This window comes from Phoxinus phoxinus (genome assembly GCF_949152265.1).
Source record: "Phoxinus phoxinus genome assembly, chromosome: 23".
In the NCBI taxonomy this organism is placed as follows: domain Eukaryota; kingdom Metazoa; phylum Chordata; class Actinopteri; order Cypriniformes; family Leuciscidae; genus Phoxinus; species Phoxinus phoxinus.
The window spans coordinates 4,350,382-4,368,412 of NC_136898.1; the positions used below are offsets into that span (position 1 = coordinate 4,350,382).

The 18,031-nt window shown below is 37.1% G+C and overlaps 1 protein-coding gene across 1 annotated transcript; it reads right to left on the bottom strand.

Annotated features, from left to right (window-relative positions):
• Positions 1-850: 850 nt before the first annotated feature.
• hip1r (huntingtin interacting protein 1 related) lies at positions 851-18,030 on the bottom strand. The gene is made up of 34 exons (XM_079599200.1): positions 17,860-18,030; positions 17,002-17,065; positions 16,306-16,448; positions 16,149-16,205; positions 15,935-16,015; positions 15,773-15,849; positions 15,633-15,694; positions 14,965-15,105; positions 14,820-14,877; positions 14,183-14,258; positions 13,911-14,042; positions 13,741-13,790; positions 13,488-13,560; positions 13,229-13,406; positions 12,214-12,302; positions 11,785-11,901; positions 10,818-10,919; positions 10,492-10,686; positions 8,300-8,410; positions 7,345-7,539; positions 6,386-6,536; positions 6,213-6,296; positions 6,028-6,135; positions 5,261-5,397; positions 5,059-5,169; positions 4,926-4,984; positions 4,807-4,837; positions 4,240-4,302; positions 4,049-4,149; positions 3,869-3,974; positions 3,662-3,785; positions 3,479-3,540; positions 1,337-1,660; positions 851-1,227 (listed from the first exon to the last, which is right to left on the bottom strand). The coding sequence occupies exons 1-34, from the start codon at positions 17,929-17,931 to the stop codon at positions 1,219-1,221; spliced, it is 3,543 nt and encodes a 1,180-aa protein (XP_079455326.1). The 5' UTR covers positions 17,932-18,030; the 3' UTR covers positions 851-1,218.
• Between the last annotated feature and the right edge of the window lies 1 nt (position 18,031).

Here is an 18,031-nt window from a genome sequence, read left to right on the forward strand (position 1 = left end):
TAATTTGTAACATTATAATCGTTTTTTATTTATTTAACAAATGTAATTTTATTCTGTTTATTAATGTTTTTACTCCACATTTATGCAGTTTTTGGAGGATTTATGATATATTTTACATTTATATAAATATATAAATATATATATATAAAATTTCAATAGGTTTTTATACAAAAACAGTTCAATTCACTTTATGAAAGACCCAAATTTCAAAATTTCATTTATGGGGATAATTTTACATGGTTTAGTGTAAAAGTTCTGCCCATATTTTGAAAAATGTAGTTTTAAAAGTAAAAAAATTTCATTTTAGCCACTAGATGGATATAGAGCTCCACTAAATGCTATTTGCTATTTGACTAACTGAAAAATATCTTTTCACAAGTTTTTCCAGTTGGATTCATATCTAAATATTATGAAATCACAATTCTAACAATAAAAATGACTTTTTAGTCAAAGTAATAAACAGACTAAAATTACATTTGTTAAAAAAAAACTATTATTCTGTTACAAAATGACATGTTATTGTCAGGGGTACCTGGAGACCCCAAATATAACTAGTGTCTGCACAAATGAAGATAACCAGAGGGTTAAATGTCTTGTTCCATCTGTAAAACAAAACAAAACATGGTTTTAATATAGTAAAAGTGTAGTAACCATGTTTTTTGCCAGATTGATTACCATTACAGTTTTCCTACATATACCATGGTTAAACTATGGTTAGTGTAGTAACACTATATGGTTAATTTGTAGTTACATGGTTTAACTATATTAACCATGTTGTTGATGTTTTTTAATTTGTACTGAAACCATGGTTAATTATCTTACTGTTATTAAAAACAACAAACACAAACATCACTTTCACAACATAATTAATTATTTTTTAATTTACTTAAGTTTGCATTTACAACTTTAAGTACATTTACTTAAAAAAACTAAAATGTGTAAAAAGATCCCAAATATAGTACCAGCCATTGATGGCGCTGATAAACAGAAATAGCCTGGAATACAAATAAAAACAATTACCTGATAAAAAGGCTTCAGTATACAGTAACTCACTAAATGATTATATAAATTATAATACAAATTAAAAGGCATTATCTTAAATTCACATCATACGGTATTGTCAAACCAATGCAGGAGGATACAGAGACTCGAAGATGCGCTTCGGAATAATGTACATTATAATTAGATGGTTTCTTCTTTATACATCCAGGTCACCTTTCACCTAAACTGTAGGAAATAAAAGAAGAAAACCGACTTAATGTCTGAATGTCGTTATAATGACTAAATTGACACTGGGAACAGTGGTCCAAAGCAAACAGTGTCTGTTGAAACTTACTGGATTCTTGAGGCCTGGTTTCTGAAAGATTGAGGTTCGTTTAGAGCTGGTTTTGGCGGGTTCGGGTGCGAGGAGATCCGGTCCGGGCGGGTCCAGTCTCAGTGGTTCGAATCTGGGTGGATCCAGTGTGAACACATCCATACTGGGCAGCTCCATTGTGGGCGGGTCAGGAAAAACAGTAGGCAGTGAACTGTCAAAACTATTGACTGCGTTCTCTGGAGACGAGTCCATAGGGATCCCTCCAATCTCGTAGTGCTTTTTCCTGAGCCCTCCCAACCGGACGCGCTCGTTCGCCAGCTGCTTCTCCAACTCTAACACTTTCACCTAGAAACAAACAGGAGTTTATGTTTATGCATGAAATGATATTTGCAAATCATTTTACTTGCAAAATGACTTGATTTAATCCTCTAGGATTTAATTAGATGGTCTAAAAACAACATTTCTGTTTCAGAATTGATTCTGTGTTAAATGTGAGTTTGCAGCAGGGTCGGAAATGAATGTGCGCTCTTGCGAATTCTCTCATCATAATCAACAAAGCGCCGACACAATGTGAGTAAGAGATTAATTTCGCTTCAGTGATTGTAATGGGAGTTTGTGTGAGAGAGCGTAACTCACGGTACAATGAAGACACGGACCGCTTCAGTAATGGGGAACTTTATTTGCTTGTTTTCTGTATATAATTTATTCCATTTTGTTTTTCATTCTACTAAAATAGCCAATCTAATTTGTAAAAAGCAATGAACTAATTATTTTTTATCGACAATAATTATTTTACAGTCCTGCCCTGTAATGAGTTCCTGTTTTTTCATTTTAAAATTGATTTACTTTATGTCAGCTATTTATATTATGCAATTGTTATGTGAATACATGTATCAGGGTTCCCACTCTAAACCAAATGTCAAATTCCCTGACTTTTCCCTGACTTTCACTGACCAAAAAGATGAATTTCCATGACCTAAAATGAACGGCAAAACAGGCTGCTGTTTTGCGGAGCACCGAGCTGTTTTGTTTTGTATAAATCCTTTCTTTAAAGTAAATTTGTTTTGTATAAATTGTATCTTAATTTTTATAATTTTTGGCCTGTATTTAATAAATGAGAAGCAAATATATAGCCGACAACATAATCATGGAGGCGCGCCGTGGTCACTTGCATTGCACGTGAATTGGAGCACATCTCATCATAAATTAACCGAAACTCTGTGTATGCCTCACATACATGAGAAATACATCTGAAGATAGCTTGGAATGTCTTTAAACGAAACAATTCAAAACGAAAAGAAACAGGCTACTCTCGGATTATGTAATCAATGATGTGGGAACTGATATTCATTTATGTGATATTCATGCTTTTTTTCTTACAGTAAAGCACAGTCCACAAACAACCTCCCTATAATAAGACAAATCTCTGGAGGCATGCTCCAAGCACACTCTCATCTCATCCCTTTTCCCACATTTGTAGTAATGACACTATAACCAAACCGGAAATTGTAACGCGTGTGCATGCGAAAAGTCCGTATTATTTTTTTTTTGCAAAGGTCCCCTCAGGGGCTCCGTAGAAAGATGTGAAACAGCGCGATAAAAAAATTCGGTATAGAAAAATTACATTTTGATAAATGGAAACTAAAATTTAAAGCAAAAAACTAAATTCCCTGATTTTCCATGACTTGGACAAAAACTATATAAAATTCCCTGACTTTCAATGTCAGGAACAGACCTTTAAAAATTCCATGACATTCCAGAAATTCCATGACCCGTGGGAACCCTGATGTATGCAAACTTTGAGGAGCATTGAACAGTCTGTGTAAATACACATAAATGCCATGTCTGTGCCACCTTGGCAATGTAAAGATGGCTTTTGTTGGTGTTGATAACAGTTTATTGGTAGTATTCTGATTGATTGAAGTCATATGTTAAATGTAAGTATTTTAAATAAAAGACAACAGAGATACATTTAATTACAAGTAGTAATTACAAGTATGATACAAGTAATTATAAAAATTGCCCTTACGAGGGTAAAAACAACCTATGTAAATCAATTCCAGGGGGCAAATATTGGCCCTTAAAAGAAAAGTTCATTTCTGACACTGGTTTGCTCTGGCGCTCAACTAAAACACAACCATTTTTTCACTTTGGTAAACTAACCTGGGAATCCATTTCTTCTGTTTTGAGCTTTATAAGAGACATGCCAGAAAAGTCCATGGAGTCTGTGGAGAGAAAAAAAGAACCAACTTAATGTGCTTTCTGGCGTTGTTGTGGCGGGTACAAACTTCACTACTTGTGTAGAGTATGTTTCATGCTTTTTGCATTTGTGTCCATGACACTCACTTTTGTCCTCAATCTGCATTTGTCCTGACTTGGTAGATGTCACCACAACAGCGGCCATGTCGTTCACGTGGCGGGACGCCTGCTGTAAAGTATGGAGCTTCTTGTTGCCTCGATCCGCCTTGACCTGTTAAATGAAGGATTGATGTGTCAGAATGAACTGATCTGATTGGATTGAAAGCACACTTATATCTCTCTCATGGATTTTACCTTTGAAGCAGCGACAAGCTGTGCCGTACTGGCCGCGATCTCATGAGAGCAGACGATGAGCTCCTCATATTTCCCTCCATCAGTCACGACTTTATCAGCCGATTCACTTTGTGAGAATGTAAATCAGAGTTATACAGACGTACACTAATAAATCCAGGTTAAAACTTTAAATGTACTCACAGCATCTGCGTTGCACCCCATCCTACAGCCTTTGACGCAGAGATGAGACCCTCCGTCCAACGTGAATGTTTAGCATAAAAGTCTTTATCGGAACCGGCGCCCTAAGACCGAAACACACCAGACCTTGTGTTTGAGCGTGTGTGAATGCATATCATTTATGATCTTAAATAGCTCATGTAACCAAATCTTACCCGGCCACTTTCCACAATGTCTCTCTGCAGGTCAGTAGAGGCCATCACCAACATGTGTATAGCCTATGGACAAGGTGACAGAAGAGATTCAAAATGACATTTATCTTGATATGCACTACCGTTCAAAAGTTTGGGGTTGGAAAGATTTTTTTACATGTTTTTGAATGAAGTTTCTTATGCTCAACAAGGTTGCATTTATTTGATCAAAATACAGTAAAAATAATAATATTGTGAAATTCATCATTACTCCAGTCTTCAGTGTCACATGATCCTTCAGAAATCATGCTAATATGTTGATTTTCTGCTCAAGAAACATTTCTGGTTATTATCAATGTTGAAAACAGTTCTGATGTCTTTATATTTGTGTGGAAATCGTGATACATTTTCTTTATTTTTTTCAGAAATCATTGAGAATTAGAGAGTTTCAAAGAAAAGCATTTATTTAACATGTATATTTTTGTAACATTTCACTTTTGATCAATTTAATGTGTCCTTGTTGATTAATTTCTTTCAAACATTTGAACAATAGTGTATTTAACACATTCATCTCGGTAAGTCTAAACATACCTTCATTAGATCCGAACAGGAGCCAATGATGCTGTAATCAAACAAAACACGAAAACTGAAATACATAACACATAAACTAGAAACTTTAAGTTATCTATGAAACTATATCCCAAACGAACCTTTGGTTAACTTCCAGTTTCACTCCAGAGGTATCTCGTCTCGCCTGGCTTAATATTTCCTGTATTACATAAGAAAAACCCATGAAGTCATAGCAAATGATCCTCGAGCATCATTAACACGGTGCTGACTTACATCCATTCTCAGCACAGCATCTTCAATGGCAGAGGAAGTCGCAGCCATTTCCTTATCCACCAAATCTGCCAGCTCTTCCTTCCGCACGTCTGCTCCCTTGGGCCGCAGGTCCTGCGAGAGATCGGGAGAGGGGTCACTTATTAATCCACACAAACACTAGCAACATATAAAGTGTGAAGATGCCATCTCTGGCCCACCGCACCTGTCCCTGGTTGAGGATGCGCTGGACCGTGTAGCGGACGGCAGTGGGGTCTGCTCTCGGGAGCGTGGCCTTCATCTTCAGCTCTTTCAGGTACTGGAGACAGTGAGTGGCACAATCCCGGCAGTTATCCGTCAAACCTATGGAGACATTTAACCAAAACTGCATCAGGAAAAAAAAACATCTGGTCATGATGGTTTTTGTAGCATGGTAGATGATTTGCTGCTTATACAAGATGGTAAAGCAGCTCTAACTAGCTTGACTAATATCGTCTACCAAGTTGCAACCAAGCGTGCCGCACACAAGCCCTGAAAAGTAAAGCCGAAGCGTCTCGATTGATCGCCGACAGCTAAAACTTGTACCAGCTAAAACCATGAAAAACCATCTGGTATTAGCTGAGTTTTGTAATCCAAAACTTTGAATGACTTCGAAGACTGTTCATTTGCAGCATGTTTTTAAAGAAATTATCAAATATATCTAGACCAGCTTGAACCATAAACGAGCAGCTTGGACCGGCTAAAACCATGCAAAACTATCTGGTATTAGCTGGATTTTCAAATGCAAATCATTGGTATGAATTTTGTAGAACAAAACTTTAAATGACTGTGTAAATGCAAAAAAAATTAAAGAAATTATAAATATTTTGTACATAATGTTTTGTAGAGAAAGATTCATTTTGAATGTCTCAACAGGACAGAATACACAAGAAATGTGCGTGCGTGTGTGTGTGTGTGTGTGTTTTAACAGTAAGGAATAATTGTGGTTCTCACGGTCTGCTTGGTCAGTAGGTGCTGAGTGGGCAGTGCCAGCTCCGTTAACAATAGTGTCAGCGATGAGATGGGAGAACTGGGTCACCGACCTCAACAAACCACTCGCATCTAGAGGAAGAGGAAGAGGAAGAGATTACATCCCACTAACGGCTGAACCTGTAACTTACTGATGACAACATCCTTACCATTATTCCTCAAATAGACTGCATGACTCTGCTGCATCTTATCAATGGATGCCAACGTCAACTCAGCCCGATTGATCAAATAATCTGCAAGCAGAGATTAGAGACGTGTAGAGTAAAAGAACTGATGAGGATATTGAGAGGAATGAGGAGGAGGATGAAGAAGAAGCACAGACCTGGCGTGCTGATGCAGCGCACGTGTAGCGGATCGTCCACTTTGGCCACGGCGTCCAGCACGATGCCCTCGGCCTCCACCACAGCACACTGCAACAAACTGAACTGCTCGTCCTGCAGCTTCTGCTGAAACACTCCTGAGTCCTGACTCAACTGCACAGGAAAAACACCACAAACGCAACAATTAAGACCCACAAAACACACTACAGTAGATTCATCTGGGCTACAGCACAATGTAATAGGATTGTCCCAAATCATCGTAATTCAGTCATATGTATCGTAATTCAGCATTATATCAGCTATCAGTCAGCCTACTCTCTAAATATTTACATATCTAATATTATAATGGACCACAAAACCAGTCACATGGGTAAAACATTTTAACTTGCGATTTATACATCACATGAAATCTGAATAAATAAGCTTTCCATTGATGTATAGTTTGTTAGGATAGGATAATATTTGGCCGAGATACAACTCTTTGAAAATCTGGAATCTGAGGGTGCAAAAAAATCTAAACATTGAGAAAATCTTCTTTAAAGTTGTGCATTTATGTTGGCGATTGTGCTGCATTCACTCACAAAAATGTTTTATATATTTACGGTAGGAAATTTACAAAATATCATCATGGAACATGATCTTTACTTAATATCCTAATGATTTTTGGCATAAAAGACAAATTTATAATTTTGACCCATACAATGTTTTGTTGGCTATTGCCACAAATATACCCGTGCGAGTTATGACTGGTTTTGTGATCCAGGGTCACATATTTGCTACTATTAAATATATCATATTTCAGGATTGTCTCAGCTATCAGTGTCCCAGATCATAGTACTTTGAAAACAGTGTGCCAAAGTACAGAGGGAAGGCCTATACTACTGAAGGCAGGTTTTCGAGGTATGCTTCCATGCATGCTTTTTGGAGGCATCTTGCCCACAATCCCTTGTTGTTCTCTGACCTTAGCCTGCATTTGGTTGTGCAGTGTTGCCATCTCTCTCTGAGATCTGTCTCTCTCCTGCAGCAGTGTGGTCTGGTGGAGTTGGCTGGCCTGACGCAGGTTAGTGATCTCAGCCTCCTGTTCTCTCACTGAACGCAGAAGAACATCCTTCTCCGCCTGCAGACCCACTAACACACTGCTCAGCTGGTCTCCCGTCTAAAACACACACACGGACGGACAAAAAATACTGTAGTTATGAAGGTGTAGTGGTGACAAACTGGTTACACCCCTTGGTTCTTAGTATATATTGGACAGGCTGTGTTTTCAGGTCAATATTTTGCGCATAATCAAAATTGTGAACAAAACAGATTTTAATATATACATTATGTATTTATTAAATCTTTTATCAAATATGTTAATTTGGTATTTGCAATTTTGTGCATTTACATTGCATGTACATAATATTTCATAACTAATATGTCCACTCTCTAAATATTGACATAACTAATATTTACCGGTATATAACTAGTGTTTATTATATTATATTACAAATCCTGTATATTAATATTTGCTATTATTAAATTCTATTCTATCATATTTAATGACTAATATTTGTATTATATTACATTATATTATATTACAAACCCTGTATGTTAATATTAGCTATTATTAAATTATATGCCTTATAATAATTATATTATAATAAAAGATTCTATTGATATTTGCTATTATAAATTGTATTATATATCATATTTCAGTACTATATAAGCTGTCAGTCAGCCAACTCTCTAAATGATCAGCATCAGATATTGGTTAACCACTAATACAAAATCTATATGCTGGTGAATATGGGTAGTAGACATGAAATACTTTGGGAAACTGGGATAAAGTCACATTATGCATCAATTGCACAAATGTAAACATCCACACTTGCAACTGTTAGTAACAGAAAGACTAAAGAAGAGGAAGTTCTCACTGTTTCTTTAGTGTTGAGAGTGCTCTGAGCACGCAGCACCTCTGCTCTCTTCTCCTCCAGCTCGCGTCTCAGTTTCTCCATCTCCAGCTGCTGATCCTGTCCCCGACACAACTGCACACAAACACACAGCAAAACAAACAACTGAAACCTCTCGTTCTTAAGTTGTTCTGTGGCACTGAGTAAAATAAGATAAGATAAATCAAGCGTAGCGTCAGTTCTGGCAGGTCACGTTAGTCAAGCTCACATCAGCTGATCCACGTCTACCTATAGGAATACGACGCCTATCACTGTATACATATATAAGCTCTTCAGTATTATCAGCAGCTATCATGTTTCTCAGGAGCTGATTACCCTCCTCCCTCCCCAGCTCCACCTCTCATCCAGTCAGGATTTGGCATTCTGATTCCCCTTAAATTAGAATAAATTCCTGAATTATGTTGTACTTTAAAATATTGAATTAATGATATCTGCAATACATTCATGTTGGTTCTGTTCAGTTTACCCTAAGGAGGGTCATTGCTGCTCTTATCCATGCTAGGCTCCATGGATGCGCAGGGACTTCTCGCCCAGGGGTGCGTTTCCCGTACAACGACGTAACTTGCTGCTTCACTACCATAGTACGATACCGTGGAAATTCTCAGAGAGTTACTCTGGTGTCGAGTAATGATGCTCATTAAATATGCCCTTGTATCTGAGCTGCACCAATCACATCGGGTTATCTGATATAGGCGGGCCAGAGGCGAGATGACGACAGCGCTGCGACGTCGAAGTCATTAGTAAACATGGCAAGATGGCTATGGATGAACACCACCGGTTGTTTGAAACGGCTTTGGGCGCTACAATGAAAGATTTAGACTTGCCTTTTTCTCTAAAAGAGGAACAGAAGACGGCGCTTGAATCGTTCCTTTGCAGTGTGTATTGTTGTAATTGGTCGTAGTGTTAACCAATTGCGTGCAGTGAGAGTTTCAAATGCATGCTTGGTGCCGCCCCTCAAGCTGGCCAATTTTCATTAGTCGACGCCAGACCATTAATCTTTCAGATTTAGGTCTGGATTTACAGGCTAATAGTACGATGCATCGTTGAAGAAATCAACTTTGCTAGTCACGACTGTTTAGAGAAACCATATTGTCGCAAAATGGTCGTTCAACCACGTTGGTTTATTATGTCACGCACGTGGTGGATAAATAACTTATTTTAATGAAACTGTTTGAGATCGAATTAACGCTAGATGTTTTGATATAAATAATAGACATGGCATTTGAGGACTATTTCTCATTTCTCTCAGTTATTCTGCTTTATTTCCAGATTCAATCATAGGCTAATTCTTACATAGTAGAGCACGTTCGCACATGCGCAGTATTAAAAAAAAACGGTGCTTTATATCTCGTGACAAACTAATAGAAGTAAATGACATTAATTTAGAATTCATATAAAAGACACAGGTTGGTTGTTCTGAATGTCAGCTTGCTTTTTTTGCTCAAGATAAGGATTTATTAAGTCCACATGTAATACAAACTAGAAACTCTGCTTCTAACCACAGGCTAAACTTTCCATCCACACGTTTTTATCCGAATTAAGTGATATCGAATGAAAAATTCCTTATGGAAACAGTAAAATTCGATTGAATTTCATGAATATCGACTCAAATGAAATGCGTTCGGTCTCATCGGATTTTATCTTGATCGATATACGGCTTAAGCGATAAACGCTGATGGAAACGTTATTTGCCGAATAAATAATAAATTGCACGATTCAGTGCGAAAATGAATGGAAACCTTAAAATGTCTCAAATCAATTCGATATACCAATTTGATTGCAATAAAAACAGCATGTGACGTCATTATGCACAGGTTTTTATTCGCTTTAAAGCTGTTGGATGGAATCACACTTTCACCAGCTTTATTCGCATGAGTTTTTTTACCGAACTTCAGATAATTCGATTGACAAGTGGATGGAAACTTAGCTAATGACTCGTTGAACTGCTGATAAGGACAGAACATGCGAACATAGTTGGCTAACGATCCTTTTGGGAAACGCACCCCAGAACAGAACCATACCGCCAGTCCAAACTGTATGCTAATTGTCAATCGTATTTGACGATAGTGGTCCTGACAGAACATTATTGGGATTAATAGGAGATTTCTCTATAAGTCTAATTTAGGTTGTTCTACATGAGAGGAAGTTGCACAGACTTGTTCCTGCAGCTGGTTGTGCAGCGCTGTCATCTCTCTCTGATGTCGGTCTCTCTCCTGCTGTAGGATTGACTGGTGGAGTTGGGCGGCCTGTCGCAGACTAGCAATCTCAGCTTCCTGATCTTTCACTGTACGAATGAGCCTCTCTTTCTCCGCCTGCAGACCCACCAACACACTGCCCAGCTGGTCTCCAGCCTACAAACACACACAGAGATCAGAGAAACCGTGCAGTATACAGTATACTAGGATGTGTAGATGCATTCAGATACTAGTCGAGACATGAAAATCTGCGGTTATTTATGTGCATGCATGGATGGAGGTCCTACCTTCTCTTTGCTCTGCAGAGCATTATGGACGTGGGACATTTCTGCCCTTTCGGTTGCTAGCTCATGTTTCAAACGTTCAATTTCTGCTCTCTGTGCCTCCAGCTGAAAATTAAAGTTCAGTTAATGAGAGGCGGATATTTCAGCCAGGCCAATAAATAGGCAGATATATCTAAATCAGGTACAACTAAATCTTCCACCCGCTTGTCGATGGATATGGATAATGCACATTTTTCTCTTTTGAAATAATTATGAGCAAATAAAAAGTATGGGGTTAGCAAATTGTTTTAAGAAATGTATACTTTTATTCAGCAAGGATGTATTAAATTGATCAAAAGTGACAGTAAAAAAAAAAATCTATTTCAAATATTCTGTTTCTATTCATCAAAGAGTCCTGAAAAAAACGTATCATGCTTTCCACCAAAATCTGAAACAGCACAACTGTTTTCAACATTGATACTAATAATAAAGTTTCGTAATGCAGCAAATCATCATATTAGAATGATTTCTGATGGATCATGTGACACTGAAGACTGGAGTAATGATGCTGAAAATTCATCTTTGATCACAGGAATAAATTACATTTTAAGATATATTCAAATAGAAAACATCTCTTTTAAATTGTAATTATATTTTGTAATGTATATTTTAAAATTATACATATACAGTATATACAATTACTGTATTTTTGTAGCCTTGTTGAGAATAATAGTCTTTAAAAACATAAAAAAATCTTACCGACCCCAAACTTTTGAACAGTAGTGTGTACATGAAATAAAAACATTTAATTTCAGCAAGTATATGCATGTCTCATTTGGTTTCATGCTATTTTAATTTAATTAATACTATCATACATATAGGCATTATATCAGATATCTCCATCGGTCATTGAAAAATTCCTATTGGTTGTGGTACAACTTCTCTAAACCTCAAGAATGATAAAGATAAATGTGTAGTGTGTGTGTGTGACCTGGGCGCTGTTGTCCTGTCTCAGTTGTTGTCTCTCCACCAGCATCTGTTGTTTGGCTGTGAGCAGATCCTCCTGTGCTTGCTGAGAGCTGTTGACCTGCTTCGCCATCTCTGTATTCTGACACACACAACATAAGCATGACAAGATAAGCGCATGGAAAACGACATTTCAACAACTTCTTGGACGAATGAAGGTATTTTTTTCTCCAGAACTCCTCGTGTCAAACACATTTGTGAAATATTTCTTGTATTTTGCCTCATAGATATACGAGGAACATAATTACAATGCGTTTTGATGTTTTTGTGGAGTTTTGTGCAGTTGTACTGGAGGCTCACACATGATTGGTGCTGCAAGTGACACAATTAAAGACACTGTTTGTCATTAATATGTGAGAAATACAGCTAAACCGTCATAGGCACAAATCTTTACCTTCCTCATGAGATCAGCATGTCTGCTGACCAGCTCGGCGTGTTTCTCTTTGAGTCGCGAGAAGTGTATCTGAGCAGTCTGAGCTCTGCCTAGAAAACATGAGAACAAGAGATCAACCTCACTGTGAGATTTTCATTTACACAACCGTTCAAAAGTGTGGGGTCTGTAAGGTTTTTGAATGAAGTCTCTTCTGCTCATCAAGGCTGCATTTATTATTATCAATGTTGAAAACAGTTATGCTGCTTCATATTTGTGTGGACACCGTGACACATTTTCTTCTGTCACTTTTGATCAATGTAACGCATCTTTGCTGAATAACAGTAATAATTTCTTTTTTTTAAATCAGTAACACTTTAAAATAAGGTTGTATTTGTTAATATTAGTGTGCACTGTGAATTAACATGAACTTTTTAATAACTAACATTAACAAAAGTTAATAAATGTTGCAAGTATATTGTAACGTCTGAAGAACGACAGACAAGGGAGGCTCCATTTCTGAACTTTAAATCGGAGCGCAAGAACAACTACACAAACACACCAGCCTAACTCACTCGCTCGTTTCTCTCTACCCGGCCTTTTTCCGAATTCCCCGCCGTAACCCTATAACTGACGGTGCAAAACACACAACACAAATTGTCTTTGCGCTATACTATATTACCCTTTGTTAGATCATGTTAGTTAATGCATTAACTAATGCAACCTTATTGTAAAGTGTTAACAAATGAATGTGTAGCAATTTGTACAAATAGAGACATTTTTGTGAATACAAATGTTTTCTTTTGTATTAGTGTATCATAATTTGCGCATGCAACAAGTAAGATGTGCATGTGTGGATCAAGTGACACGAGTGCATTCATTGATGCACAAAGTACCGCGAGAGCAATTCAAAAGCATAAGGAGCCGTCTACTTTCTTTTCGATAATTGTGCCCGCACGTGTTCATCATTTTGATACTACATTCATCCCATAGTAATGTATGTGTTTTTAAAGTGTGTCTGGGGTCAGAGGTCACTCACTGCCCGCGTCCTCGGCCGTGGCCTGAATGCTGGCAGCGGTCTGGGCTCTGAGGTTCTCCACCTCCATGCGCAGACGCTCGTTCTCCACCAGCGCCATCTGCTTGTGCGTCCGCTGGTCCTCAAGCTCAGATTCCAGCATATTCACTTGAGTTTTGAGCTGGACCACGGCGCGCTGGGCCTGCAGACACACCAATGATGGGAATCACAGGAGAAGAAAACACTTCTTCAAGACAGATGTAATTAAAGTCAAACGTCTTACCTCCACTTTTATGAGCTCCAGCTCTGGTTTCACCACCTCAAGTTCCTTCCTCAGAGCATCAGCCTCAGTCTCTCTGAGGATATATAGGTCGAACGAAAAGAAATGCCAAACATTCGGTCTTCCAATTTCTATATTTTTGTTATGATTATTTTCCTCAATTTATACAATTATCTATCAACACAACTTATCTTTGTCAACTTTGCTCTCCGTTTATACATATGGAATAGACCTCATAAAGCATGTAGTGTGTTACCTTTGCTCTGGTATGTCACTTGGAGGGTCGTACTGGTTGTAACCGTAATACTGTTGAGCAAAATAATCAAATGTTAAGATTGTCAAAAGATGTAGAAAAGCTATTAAGATCTTCTGCGAGCCAATCTACTGGCCTACAGCTAAAGCTTGAGCACTTCAGGCGGTGTTTACCATCTGGTACTGTCCTTCACCGAAATCCAGCTGCGTCTCCGTATCATCATCGTACGATATTCTCTCGTTCTGAACGACCACGGGCTTCACGTGATCAGCGAGTGAAGCCGCACGCAGGAAATTCGGAGGCTCCTAAAACATTCAGGAACTTTCATTTAAGCAGTATTTACTCATATGCATTTGTCCGACATGTTACGCAATATGACCGTTTTTGTGAATTTTTTTTTAAGTCAACATGATTTGAAATTAAATTATGGATGTGGAAATCTTACATTAGGAAGATCAGGGATCTGAATGATAGTTTTGAAAAACTCAATCCCTCTCGCTCTCTCGAAAAACTGTGTCAAACTGTGGAGGACAAAGACAGACCAATAAACTATATGGTCAACAAATCTTTTTCTATGCCAAACATTAAAAAGATAATTCACCCAAAAATTCTGTTTTTAATTCCTCACCTTCATGTCGTTCCAAACCCGTAAGAGTTTTGTTCATCTTCAAAACTAATGAAGATCTTTTTAATAAATCTGAGAGTTTTCGGTCCCTCCATTAACAGCTACACAACTACCACTCTGACGCTTCAAAAAGTTCATAAAGAGATTGTAAAACTAATCTAAATGAATTGAGTGGTTTAGTTAAAATTTTCTAAAGAGACTCAATCGCTTTATACGATGAACAGATTGAATTTAGGCTTACAGGTTTGAAAGGGTGAGTAAATGATGACAGCATTTACATTTTTTTGGGTGAACTTTCCTTTAAAAGTACATTTTAATGTGTGATTTTACTTTCAAATGTCTAGATTGGAGCTTTGGTTTCAATGCTGTTTATTTAAATAGCATAATATTGGTCATTGGCACAAATATAATTGACGGCTTTTGGTATTGACCAAAATTAACTGCAGACCACCGTTACCTGTTGAACTGCTCGCGGAACCGTTCCCTGTGTCCTAACAGAGCGTCCGGCGGTATTCCTGTGACACATATGCACAACGGCTGTTGAACTCAACGAAAATCATTCACTTAAATAAAGAGAGAAGCATGTAAAGAACATGACTCACGGCTGTGTAGCTTGAACAGGAGCTTGACCAGGAAATGGTAGAGTGGACCGCAGTCCTGAATGACCAGAACCAGCGGTGCCAGACGGCACTGACCCACCGCAGTCGTAGAGCTGGTGGAGTTGGACTCCATCTGCCGGAAAACTGCATAAAAAAATAAATAAAACATGTATAAATTATACATGCACAACATAAAAATATATTAAAAAATAGTACTGGGTCGGTAAGATTTTTTTTATGTTTTTGAATGAAGTTTCTTCTGCATTTATTTATTTGATCAAAAATACAGTAAACACACTAATATTGTGAAACATTTTTACAATTTAAAATAACTTTTTTCATTTATTCTTGTAATTAAAGCTGGATTTTCAGCATCATTACTCCAGTCTTCAGTGTCACATGATCCTTCAGAAATCAGTCTAATATGATGATTTACTCCTTAAGAAACATTTATTATTATTATTATCAATGTTGAAAACTGTTGTACTGCTGCATATATTTGTGCAAACAATTATACTTTTACTTTGATAAATAGAAAGGACAGCATTTATTTGAAATAGAACATTATGTAACATTATAAATGTATTTACTGTCACTTTTGATCAATTTAATGCATCATTGCTGGATGGATTAAAAACATTGTTGCATCCTTGATAAGACACTACGCTTACCTGTTTCTTGCAGCTTTAGAGCTGCTTCCATGTAGTCCATAACCTCACCTGTCATGTCAAACCTGTATAAATAGCAATCATGAGCTTTTATTTCCATTAATAGATCATTCAGGAAACTAAATCATAAGCAATGCCCTTACACTTTGTTGATATCAATAGCGATGGCTTTATCAAGAACTTCCTCAGGAGTTTCAAGGTTTGGTGGGATTTCCAGATGCTGTGTGGGAAACAGGACAATATATAAACAGGATAGCATATGTGTTGATAAACTCAAATGTTATTAAAGGAAACATTAAGCCTGCCTTTAAATGGAAATTGATTTTGATACACAGCAGCTTGGTGTAAAGTGCAACAATATGTCCATATCTATCATGTAGATTCCCCTAAAAACACAGCAAACACATACAAAATGTAAGTTGAAAGATTCACATGCAGGAATAATCCATTTATACCAGATTATGTAAATATGTTATACATACATGACTGTATAACATCCAGATAATTTTAGACACTCACCCATAATGTTCCCATCTGTCCAACGGCTGCAGTGTGACCTCTGCTGTCTCGTAAAGTCTGATAGAGAGTAAAACAAAAATGTGTAGTTGTAGGGTCATTTTAGATGAATAAAGTGAACTTAAAGCCATCTGATGATGCTGTGGTAGACGGGACTGACGTTGGGGTGGCCGTCTCGGAGGAGTTTGTGCACGATGTGGCAGAACTTCCAGCTGAGGATGGCGTTGCTGGACAGCGGCAGACTCACGGCATGAGACCAGAACGTGACGGCGCCGCCTTCCTTATGTGTGCCTAAAATAATCTCTGTACAAATGTTTAGGACAATACGTACCAGTCCAGATATCAAAGATGATATAGAGCAAATTTCAACTGCCTAGTTTTACATGCAACTATATTATCTCCAAGCTTACTATATAAAGTAAGAAATACAAGTATGTCCAAATTTATTTGCATACATACAGTGTATATTCAAATAAGGCGATACACTAATATAGGAAATCTCAACTGGTTGATTGCTTGTAACACTGCAAAATCTTATTGTAAATTATTATCGCCAAGCTCTAATGCAACATGAAGATATCAAGATATTATAAACATTAAAGTCATTATTGTCTGTAAAGCTGCTTTGAAACCATGTTTATTGTGAAAAGTGCTAAACATAAATTTGACTGACAGATTAACTGATAGTGATTAAGGACATAGGCTACTATTACTGTAAATCTTGGGCATCTCTGTGTAATTGCTCATTACAACACACAAAAATATTAAAATGATTATAAATTGGAGATATATGAATTAAACTTCCTCCCCGCATCAGACTAACAATATGCTGCTGTATTGAAATACTAAAGGATACTGCGTCCATATTTCTCTTTGATAGGGGCCTCTGCGCTGGTGATGGATTTGGAGACGCTTTGAAGCTGTAAAGCAGATTAAATAAAGATTTAACATAACATAATTAATAAAACACTAAATGATGCACACATGTAATGATAAAAAAATATGACACATTTTAAAACATTTAATAACACACACATTACAATGAAGTAAAAATGGAAATGAATAGCACTAAATAATTATTTCCAGGTATATCATCTGAGTCTGATCTTTCATGTTTAACCATTACAAACAAAAGTACAGTTAAAGTATTGGATCTTAGTAATATGATAATAATATAATAACATGGTACTCCAACTTCACAATAATAATATGCATGCTTGGTGCATATAAAAAGAGATATTACGATGGTAAAATATATTACCATGGTACAACTGGAATTAAAATGGTACATACCCAAAAAAGATTATGGTAAACTGACTAGTATATCAGGCCCCCCAAAAACATGGTACAAACTGTGGTAGCCTTAGGCATACCAGAAAGCATTTTATCACCGTGGTACAGGTCCAAAAACATGTTATTATAATGACGCGTGTTCAAAAACCACAGAATGTAAATGAAAACTATGTATTAAAATATAATGACATTACGCCTATATCAACGGAATATACAGTAACGTCGCGATCTAATGTTAAGATTTAAAAGTGGGAAAAACTATTAGTTGTTTACTGTCACATTATATTATTTTAATGTTGAAAGAAAAAGAAACAAATAAAAAAAAGATTTTCAGTGGAAGTAATAAGTTTGAAAAGCAGTGACCACTGAACATCAAATGCACGTTGAATGAAGTAAATATGTGCGCGTGCGTAAATCTCACCTGTAGTTTGACGAATTGCTCCTTTTCCGCAGCTAAAGCCTTTTCAGATTTATCCGTTTTCTTTGAGGCCATGTTTTACTTCTTTCTCAGATTAAACCAATTGTACAAATGATCGATTTAGTCCCGACACACACACTCACACTCTCTCTCTCACACACACACACCTGACATC

Excerpts from the sequence above, each read along its gene's own strand:
- hip1r (XM_079599200.1), bottom strand. The coding sequence starts at position 17,931 with ATGGCCTCAAAGAAAACGGATAAATCTGAAAAGGCTTTAGCTGCGGAA. Across the intron at positions 16,206-16,305 it reads TCCGAGACGGCCACCCCAAC|ACTTTACGAGACAGCAGAGG; the intron begins GTCAGTCCCGTC and ends ACTCTCTATCAG. Across the intron at positions 7,540-8,299 it reads CTCTCAACACTAAAGAAACA|ACGGGAGACCAGCTGAGCAG; the intron begins GTGAGAACTTCC and ends TGTGTGTTTTAG.